Source organism: Suricata suricatta, chromosome 5, assembly GCF_006229205.1.
Source record: "Suricata suricatta isolate VVHF042 chromosome 5, meerkat_22Aug2017_6uvM2_HiC, whole genome shotgun sequence".
Lineage (NCBI taxonomy): Eukaryota > Metazoa > Chordata > Mammalia > Carnivora > Herpestidae > Suricata > Suricata suricatta.
In genome coordinates this window covers 42615313-42626446 of record NC_043704.1, presented here as the reverse complement: position 1 = coordinate 42626446, position 11134 = coordinate 42615313, and the positions used below count along the sequence as shown (strand labels likewise).

General features: G+C 38.3%; 1 protein-coding gene across 1 annotated transcript in view; it reads right to left on the bottom strand.

Moving 5' to 3' along the window:
* Positions 1-8872: 8872 nt before the first annotated feature.
* The window catches only part of NSUN3 (NOP2/Sun RNA methyltransferase 3), a 60830-nt gene continuing 58568 nt past the window's right edge, over positions 8873-11134 (bottom strand). Inside the window, exon 7 of the mRNA XM_029940665.1 lies at positions 8873-11113. Within this exon, the coding sequence (XP_029796525.1) occupies positions 11104-11113 (10 nt within the window). The 3' untranslated portion in view covers positions 8873-11103. The remainder of the gene's footprint in view (positions 11114-11134) is intronic.

Sequence of the window (11134 nt, the reverse complement as noted above, 5' to 3'; positions counted from 1 at the left end):
AACTGGAACAAGCTGGGAGAGCTTGAAAGTATATCTCCCCTAGTCTCATCTCTAGATGAGGGTATACTTGGCTTACATCTTGATTTTTGCTTTTTGAAACCATAAACAGAAGGCCCAGTTAAAATGTTCTGGACTGTGGACCCATGAAAACTGTAAAATAAAAGATTTTAAACGGGTGAGTTTGTGGTAATTTGTGACACAGCAAAAGAAAACCTAATACATCAGCTTCCTATATAACAGACACAGTGCTAAATACTTTAAATCAGATTTTTTATATTATCTTTACTGTAGAGGTAAGGGTTCTGAAGTTTGAGAGGCTACATACATATTCTTCCCAAGTTCGCATAACTAGGAAGTGACAGAGACAGGAGTTTATATCCAGATTTACCAACAAAGCCCACGTTCTTACCTGCCACTGACAGGAGAGCTGGGCTTTCTAAACAGGCCTTACTGCCTCTGCCAGCATTCACACTCTGTGCTTTTATCAAACTCTGTGTGGGTTTCCACTCCTTACTGAGAACTTCTTTACTTTATTGAGATTGCAAAGAACCAGTAAAATTTTTTCATTAAACCTTTATGAAATACCCACTGTAACAAAGCACTAAAGGAAGTGCTGGGGGAATTCAAAGACTGGTAAGGCAGAGCCTGACCCTCAAGCGCCTTGTGTCCCAGTGGGAAACAAACTCACACGTGAATATCACAAAGGGGTAGGGAAGGAGGGGGGTGGAACTACCCAGCCTCAAGCTTCCAAGAGAAAACATTTGTCTGTTAGTGCATCTGAGAAAGGGATGTTTGTAGAGTAAGATGCGGGGACACATTTTTATGCTCACTTCAGATAATATTTTATATTTATGGAGGTTTCCTGGTTCTATAAGATTGGGAAGTAAATAATAAGTAATTGCATGTTTGCTTCTAAAACTTAAGACGATACCAGTAGTAAGTTCGGTTATTGTTCTCTTACTGTAAGCTAAGCAATGCTCCAAGTACTTACAAGTATTATCTTACTTAGCTCTCACAAAACCCAACAAAAGAGAAATGATTATTATTGTTACTGTAATTTTACTGATAAGAGAACTTAGACACAAAGAGGTTAAGTAACTTGCTCAACATCACAAACTCAGCAGTTTGACTCTGGTACACACACCCAGGACGCATTCCACAACACGACTATTTTACCTGAAGGGAGAATAAAAGCCAAGCGGAAAATGAGGTAGGCGAAGGGAGGCAGGTATTTGCTGCAGCTGGTCACAGAATTCATCTAGTTTCTCAGCACCGAGGCAAGGGGAGGTAACTCATTTACACAGCCTTCCTAATCTGAAAACATCCACTGAAACCTAAGAAAAATTTGTAATTAGGGTCCTTACATGGAGAGGATTTTGAATGACATAGTCCACTATGTCTTATATAAGATTTTGACATGTTCTGAGATTAACTATTATAAACCAAGAACAAATTATTTATTGGAGTTCTGTGAAGGCATGTAGACATTAATTAATAAAGTACAGTTGTGTGCTTTTTTACTGGGCACAGTGGGAATGGCTGATTCGCAGTCATTTCAAACTGCAGATCACAAACCATTAGTGGATCATGAAATTAGCCAAGTGAGTCACAGGCAGTTTTTAAAAAATTATACAGACGTATCTTTATGTGGAAGAGGGAGATACATCACAAGTTACAGGCATACCTTGGGGATATTGTAGATTGGTTCTAGACCACTGAAATAAGAATATCAAATGAATTTTCTAGTTTCCTGGTGCATTCAAAAGTTATGTTTACACTCTACTGTAGTAAATTAACTGTGCAATAGTATTACATTTTTTAAAACAATGTACATGTGAAACACACACACACACACACACACACACACACAGGAATTTTACTCTGCCATAAAAAAGAATGAAATCTTGCCTTTTACAATGCCATGGATGGAGCTAGAGTGGGTAATGCTAAACAACGTCAGTCAGAGAAAGGCAAATACCATATGATTTTACTCGTGTGGAATTTAAGAAACAAAACAAATGGACAAAGGGGGGGAAAAAAGATAAACAATAAAACAGAGTCTTTAGAGAACAAACTGATAGTTACCAGAGGCGAGGCAGGTGGGGGTGACGGGTGAAATCGGTGATGGGGAGTCAGGAAAGCACCTGGGACGAGCACCAGGTGTTGTACAGAAGCACTGATCACTATATTACATATCCCAAACTAACATTACACTGTAGGTTCACCACACTAGAATGAAAAAACTTATTAAAAAGGTATATGTCAGGGCACCAGGTTGCTCAGTCAGTTAAGCGCCTACCTCTTGATTTTGGCTCAGGTCATGATTTCATGGTTTGTGAGTTCAAGCCCTGCAGCAGGCTCTGTGAGGACAGTGTGGAGCCTGCTTGGGATTCTGTCCCCCTCTCTATCTGCCCCTCCCCTACTCGCTATTTCTCTCTCAAAAATAAATAAAATTAAACTTTAAGAAATGAACTTACCTTAAAAAATACTTTATTGCTAAACAACGCTGTCATCTGGGCTTTCAGCGAGTTGCTATCCCAGATCACAGATGACTATTACAAATACAATGATAAAAATTCTGAAATACTAGAGAATTAAGAAAATGTGATGCAGAGACATGAAGTGAGAAAATACTGTTGGAAAAATTACACCAACAGACTTGGTCGAAGCAGAGTTGCCATTTTTGTAAAAAAAAAAATGCAGTATCTACAAAGTGTAATAAAGTGCAATAAAGAGGAATGTCCATATTGTATAATAAAATTTTTTGGTACATTAGTATATTATCTTATAAACATGATTTACCTTTTTTTTTTTTTTTACAAAAAAGTTTGAAAGGCACTTGTTAGTTTACACTATTCATCTTCACTGTCAGACTATCAGTTACTCAGCTGGGATATTATCAAAGCTTCAGCTTCATAAAATATTACACTAAACTGAAGTCATTACAAAGTGTTTGCAGTGTAGTGTTTTGAGTTGCTGACTAAGCTGTGGTATATACATACAATGGAGTATTACTTGGCAATCAAAAAGAATGAAATCTTGTTTGCAACTACATGGATGGAACTAGAGGGTATCATACTAAGCAAAATAAGTCAGTCAGAGAAAGATATCATATGACTTCACTCATATGAGGACTTTAAGATACAAAACAAATGAACATAAGGGAAGGGAAGCAAAAATAATATAAAAACAGGGAGGGGGACAAAAAATAAGAGATTCTTAAATATGAAGAACAAACAGAGGGTTGTTGGAGGGGGTGGGAGGGGGATGGGCTAAATGGGGAAGGGGCATTAAGGAATCTACTCCTGAAACCATTGTTGCACTATATGCTAACTAACTTGTATGTAAATTTAAAAACTAAAACCAAAATAAAAGGAGACCCTCTTGCTTCAGATTTCAGGCAAAGAAGTGAATGGGTGGAAAGGAAGTCATTTTTTTTAATTAAAGAAGTTTTTATTTGTGCTGAGGAGGAGGAGCATCATCTCATTTCTGCAGAGATGGGGGACTGCAGGACGGTGTATGGGAGGGGCCAATGGTTTTCTCATGAAGCCTGAGATATATTTGATCAATTAATTATTTTTTTTTTTTTTGAGAGAGAGTGTGTGCAAGCAGGGAAGGGAAAGACCGAATCTTAAGCAGGCTCTAACTCAACATGGAGCCTGATGCCAGGCTCTGTCTCACAACCGTGAGATCATGACCTGAGCAGCCATCAGGAGTTGAACGTTTAACCAAGGAGCCCATATCTGATCTATTCCAAATGCATGAGGACATCCCTCACTCTGCTCCATGCACATTTAGGTTGGCCAAATGGCCTATGGGTCCGTCATAGTTCGTTTCATCAGTTATCTGGCTGAAATTATTAATAGTTGTCCCTTCCACTCTCAAAAATGTCCTGAATGGGTGACAAATTATGTGACCACTCTTTCCACAAAGAAAAAATATCCCTGACCTGAAAATATTTGTGGGGACAACCTGTGTACCAAAGATGTTCTATCCTTTTATTCAAATTATGATTTTTCTCATGCTTCTCTTTCTCCTGGAAAACTCTCTGGCGTACTTGTCAGAGGAAACTCCCACTTTTCCTATTCAGAAGTATGAATAAAAAGCAGAGAAGCTTTTCTCAGAACAAAGTTCACTAAAGTTGCTCTAAATGAAAAAAAAAAAGGAATGTAGGCATACTCTCTATCATTTGGATGGTCACAATTAAGATTGCTGTGCTTACGGTGTTTCTGTTATCAAGTTAAAATTAAGCAGTACTATTTTAATGTCTGGGACATAATAACTTAAGAACATTAAAGGTGTTCTTAGTATATATATTCTGTATTCATGAAAAGTTGGAGACAAAATGGCATCATAGAATACCACAAAAAATGAAGGTTTTACTTTAGAGATCTTAATTAATGCTATTGATTTCAACTTTAGTTTTTTAATTTTTAAAATCTTTGGGGCACCTGGGTGGCTCAGTCGGTTAAGCGTCCGGCTTCGACTCAGGTTATGAACTCATGATTAGTTGGTTCAAGCCTCTCATCAGGCTCTGTGCTGACAGCCAGCTCAGAGCCTAGAGCCTGCTTCCGGTTCTGTGTCTCCTTCTCTCTCTGCCCCTCCCCTGCTCACACTCTCTCTCTGTCTCTCAAAAATAAATTTTAAAAACATTAAAAATATATATTAAAAAAATAAAATCTTTATAGGCTTTTGTGGATGAGAGCTACATAAAACTATATGCACACAGACTTTTACATACCATTATGTTTATTTTTAAATAAATAATAAAACACTGGAGCTTCAGAAAACATTCTTACTCCTTAAAAGGGGGCTCTCACATTACCAAAATTTGAGATACATTACAGTGAAAAATGTCATGCTTGGAAACAAAAGTTGTTTTCTGTGAAAAAGAAATGGGAACAACCAGGCTTTCTAGTATATTGGCTTAAAAGAAATGTCAGTTTAGCAAAATGAGTATGATTGCCAAGAATATGAAGTAACACAGGCAAGGGTCTTCAGTCAGCTCTCTCCTGTCTGCTCCTCCCTTCTCTGACACATTGCCAACTCAGACCTTACTCTTTTTATCAACTTACTCTATCAATTCTTCTTACACCCATTTTGGTTCACTATTTTCTTTCTTTAGTAAACACAGTATTAACCCTTTACACCTCAATCTCAGTTTCAGGTCAGAAACTTTTCAAAAGAGAAGAGACAGGACTAAATAAAATAACGGGTATGTAAATACTTAGAACAGTGCCTGAAATATAGTAACGGCTCATAGCATATTTAGAGACAATCTACTTTACTCTAAAAATTAGGCAACTGAGATTTTGAAAGTTAGAGACCTCTTTAATGTCGCACATAAAGTTAAAGGCAGAAGTGGCTCCAAATCATATCTTAAAAAAAGAAAAAAGAAAAACTCTGGAGTAACTAGTAAGTTTATAAAGAATAAGATTTTTCTATAGTTTCTGCAAGTGCCACCTTAATAATCTATTTTTTGACTGTCCTTGATGTACTCAAGTACAATTTCTTTTTTCTATTTTAAGACATTCTCATCTGCTGTTCTGCCCTTGATATTCCTTGTAGGTTTGAAGTATCCTCTAGAAGACAATTATGGATTTATCCATTGGCATTCCAACCTTATTATTGAGCTTATTTCATTTAAAAATTTTCCCACGCTGTATGCATGCCTAAGTATGTTCATAATATAGTGGGTTCTCTATTTAATTTACATCTCTCAGTCCAATGCATAAACTTCTGAAAATGATTTGACTATTCTTTCACTTCACTATGGAAAACCTAAGTATTGCAGCCTAAACTATGCCTATATTGTTTTCAGGTAAGTGTTTAAGAACAAGACTATATTCTTAAAATTCTAGATCAACTTTGAAAAAAATAACCTCAAGTCCTCTAGAACGTTAGCTAATTGTAGAGCAGAAATGCTAGCAAGTTATTTAAAGGATATCCCAACCAATAAGCTGGGACACTTCATACACTGTGATATTAGGTTTCTTCAACAAGAGTATTCAAATTTTGATGGAGTTAAAGAGGATGTAATTGTGTGTCCGTGTGTGTGGGAGTGACAGTGACAGTGATAGAGAAAGGTATGGATCTCAAAGCAAGGGGACCTAGCATGAAATGTTAAGGGCTCGTATTTCATCTTGTAGGCAACAGGGAGCCACTGAGGAATTTTAACAGGGTAATGACATGATGGCATTTTGTTGTCTGAAGAGAATTTGAGCAGCAACAGAGTGTGAATTGTGACGAGTGAGGCAGGAGGTACAAATTGGGGAAAAAATTCAATAGCTCCAGTGACCTTAACTAAGGCAACACCAATGGTATTAAGAGAAAACAATAAAAAAGGGTTAAACTTGGTTATTATCTAGAGCTAAGAGTGAAAAAGAAGGAAAGAAAATTGAACGTGACTCCCAGGTTTCTAGCTTGTGAGGCCAGATGGATGGAAGTGCTTCTAAATAAAATGAGAAGTATGCATGATGAAAGCTTAAGGACATTCACTCCGATAGCCACAATTTTCTCAAGAAACTGGGGGCAGCAGGGGAGCCTGGGTGGCTCAGTTGGTTAAGCATCTGACTTTGGCTCAGGTCATGATCTCAGTTAGTGGGTTTGAGCCCCACATCAGGCTCTGTGCTGACAGCTCAGAGCCTGGAGCCTGTTTCGGATTCTGTGTCTCCCTCTTTCTCTCTGCCCCTCCCTGCTCATGCTCTGTTTCTGTCTCAAAAACAAATAAACATTAAAAATATAAATTTAAAAAAAAAGAAACCAGGAGGCAGGAGCATCTTCTGAGAGAGAAGAGGAGAGCGCTTCTGTAGAACACTTGTAGACAATAGTGGAAGTTCAGGGAAGTCGCTAATGGGAATGGAAGAGGAAGCTGGCTGAATAACAGCCAGTTACTGAGCAATGTAACAGTCTAGGGGAGGCAGGTGACCATCAATCTGTAATGAAAGTAATCTGCACAGGTTGAGAATATGTAATGAGATCAATCTGCACTGCTATATGGTTTTCTTTTTTTCCCAAACAAGGCTCAGCCATCCAGGTATGACAGAGGCAGATTCAGGGACTACTAGACAAATCCAGAGTTGCAATTTTAGTGTATATGCTGCTGAAGTGAGCACCAGAGCCGCAATTTTAAATTTCAGAGGCAGTAGAACCCAAAAGTCTGGGGAGATAAAAGCACCTTTCGAAAAAGTTTTAAGGCATCAATCATAGTGTTTAGTATGATAGGTAAGGAAAGGAGAGCAAAAGAGGAATGAATAGGCTTCAGGGAAGGAAGTTTTAAAAACTACAGGTGTCAAAGAAACTGGATTATAGGTGTTCTCTTAGTGTTTATTTTTTGAGAGAGATAGAGTGAGAGAGTGCAAGCAGGGGAGGGACACAGAGAGGGCGGGTACACAGAAGCCCAAGCAGGCTCCAGGCTCTAAGCTGGATGTGGGGCCTGAACCCACACAATGTGAGATCATGACCTGAGCTGATGTTGGATGCTTAACCGACTGAGTCACTTAGACACCCCAGAAACTGGATTATAGTTTTAATGAGAATGAGAGAGTAAGATAAAGTTGGAAGGACAGGGGGTAGGTACTGAGATTAAATTTTCCTAAGTAGAGAAATCTAGATCTGTGCTGTCCGATATGGTAGCCAATAGCCACAGGTGGCTACTTATGTTTAAAATAATTTAAAAAAATAAATTACGCTCCTCTGTCACACTAGCTATAATACAAGTGCTCAGTAGCCATGCACGGCTACCATACTGTCCATATTGCACAGGTCAGCTAAAACACTGCCATCATGTAGAAAGCTCCATTGGAGAGTGTGGCTCTAGATAATGCCAAGTTTTAGGAAATGCCCAAGAGTGTGAGACTCTGAAGACCATGAAGACAAAAGGCATTGAGAGAGACAGTAAAGGAACCAGTAAGGCAGGATATTGGATGCACTTGCCATAAAAGTTTTGAATTCAGCCCTTGTCAAGAGTTCCAATGGAGAAGATAAGAGCTAGACACTTAAGTCCTTAGTGAATGCAGACAGTGTGAGCAGGTAGATGAATACAAAAACTCTGGAGGGAGTTGCAATGTGCTTCCTAATGACAGTGTATCCTAAAACCTGTTAGGCCTATGGTAGTGTCCTTTGTTTGTGAAACATGCTTAACTGACTCAATCTAGACCCTACCCCAGAGTCATATTCCAGATCCTACTTAAACCTCTCCTAAACCATTCTCCTGGTTCAAAAATCACCTCTACTGAAACTCCATCAACTTTCTTCAGCCAACTCAATACCGTGGGGTGAAAAAGAAACCTGTAAACCCTGTATAGTCAGGTTAACTAGGTAGTTGAAAATAATGTGTCAATGGGCATAGTTCTAGCTTCATATAGAAGATTTAACAGAGATTAGCTGTAGCAGAATATATAACAAACGTTATCTTTCTTAATTGAAGAGCACGGCAGTTTGTGTATGTCTATTCTGTGTATTAAACACATGTTATGATTTAGGACTTACACTGGAGTTTTTTATAATCAAGTCAAGAGGGATACATATCAGTGTGGAAATGTAGTGTAGCTGGTTAGCTATTTATGGCTATATCATATAGAACAATTTCCAGCAGCATCAGAGCTAATTGCCACCACCATGTTTCCTTTTCCTTTTTCTTAAACGTTGGCAATTATGGGGGCGCCTGGATGGCTTGGCCAGTTAGACATCGGACTCTTGATTTTGGCTCAGATGATGATCTCCCAGTTTGTGGGATCAAGCCCTGCACTGGGTTCTGCACTGACAGTGGGGAGCCTGCTTGGCTCTCTCCTCTCTCTCCCTCTCTCTGCCTCTCCCCTGCTTGCATGTGTGCTCTTGCTCTCTCTCTCTCTCTCTCTCTCTCAAGATAACTTAAAAAAATTTTTTTGGCAGTTATGAGCTACAAGCCCACAGCAAGCCATCCCTACTGACACCAGTTCATGAGACAGCACTGGTTTCATAGTCTTCTCATTTCTCTCTCACTCCCGTGATTAATATAATGGTAGGAGAAGCATGCTTACTGTTTTGGAAAGGCTATTAACACCTTGTTTGGATGAGTAACTATGAGCCTTTCTCTCTGTAACTTAATAATTACAAGTTGAAATAAGTTCAGTCCCTCTTTTCTGTCATCAACACTAATCCCTCTTACATCGTCCATTCTTGTTAACACCTGCAATTTTACTCCTACTTGTTTTTAAGAACGAGGAAGAAGCTGGGTCCCGTTTCTTATTTTTCAATAGGCTATATACATTTTTAGTTTCTGTTGATTCTCCTAGGTTGTACAGTTATTTGTGTGTAATAGGCTCTTCCATAGCAATGTGCAGCAGAAAATTCCTTTTGACAAGCCATAGCAAGTTTAATTGAGTCATGACGTATGCCATCAAATAGATTCCAGGGAAGCAAAAAAGCTCTTTTCCTAAGGTAGCATACGCTTTACCCAGTTTCGACATGACTATATGATCTCACATAACTAAGGAAATTACTTTTTTTGCATTTGTGCAGTGACAGAAACGTATGGAGTTAATATTTGATTGAACTAATTAAAATTTAAAGATCTCTATGCTCGACCAGGCTTTCTTCCTCCTTAGATTTAGAGAAACCTAGTTTTTAAAAATCTTAGCAGTAAATTACAGGTCAATTAAAAAATTTTTTGACTCTATTGTTTAATCAGCCCCTCATGAGAATTTCAAATCAATTCTTGTTAAATTTTCATCTTATTTTAAATGTCACACAATAAGTAATATTAATAGAAACTATTCTGTTAAGATCGTATTTTGGATTCTCTCCCATTGACTTTGCAGCCTGAAGCCAATTCACATCCTGACATTACTTGTAATGTTTTCAGGACAGATGCTGTTAGGACTTTCAGCACAACTGGTAGGATATCAGCAGACATTAGTTAACTTGTGAACCTTCATCTGAGTATCCTTCAGATACCCATGGGATCTGGGTGATGTTATAACTCCAATGTCAGCCTGAAAAGTAACATCAGTAATGGGTACCATCCTTATTTCCTCCCCAGTGCAGCAATAAGGCAAGGAAAGGGAGACTGTAAACCACTGATCTGAACCATATAAATGGGTTGTGCTATCTGCTATATTTGTCCCCAAAGCCAAATTTACCTAACACATAATACAAGTAGTCCCATTCAACTGCATCAAAGGACTTCTTTGCATCTAATAAAACTGTTGCTATTGGTTCCAATTTTCTCTTTGTATTCCAAGAGAATTGCATTAACCTATGCAGATCATCTGATACTTATCTTCTAGGTATAAAGCCTTCTTGAATAGGGTCTATTAGATTTGTGATTACTTTATTTAGTCATGTACCAGTGCTCTGGTACCTATTATGTTACACCTACTCACTTCATATGAAAGGATATTTTTTACAATACTGCTAAGGGGGTAACATGCAGTCTTGAATATGAGGCTATATGGATACATAATAGGATAAGGGACTGTAGGCTGCCTTGATTCCAAACCACAGATAATATCCAATGCTTCAAAAAATCAGTATAAACCATTTAAATGCATTACATTTATTCACAGTCTACTTCTGAAACTAGTGGCTATTCAGTGTGCTGAAGGCAGAGAGAAAATGTGTTGGTAAGCAACCTAAATTTTTATAAAGCTATTTTGAAAGTAACTCAATGACACAGAAAGTAGTATCAATTACTCCTTGCTTTTCAACTGACATTGCAGGGCTGCTCCAAAGTTCTATTCTTCAGTTCAGCGTCTGCAAAGAAAAAGAAGGCACAGAGCACCTCCATGGGAGATGTCTGGGTATTGCAATCACAAGTATCTTGGAACATACCCTGAAAGACTAGTTTTTTCCCCCCCCAAGTACTGATGAACCTTTTGATGCTCTGTGACTAAAGAATGGCATACAAGTGAAAAACTGAGTGTTGGAGAATAAGGAAGGGCCAGATGATAATTTTGGAGGTTCCTATAAACTATATCTTATGAGACAGCATAGTGTAGGGAGAAGGGCCTGCCCTTTGGAGCTAGTTTTTGTCTTGGCTTCATTCTTTACTTACCAGTGTAGTACAAATGGCACTGAGCTAGGGTTTTCTCATTCACACAGGACAGTTACAAAACTCATTCCTTAAGTTGTTCTGAAGATCAAAAAAGATAAC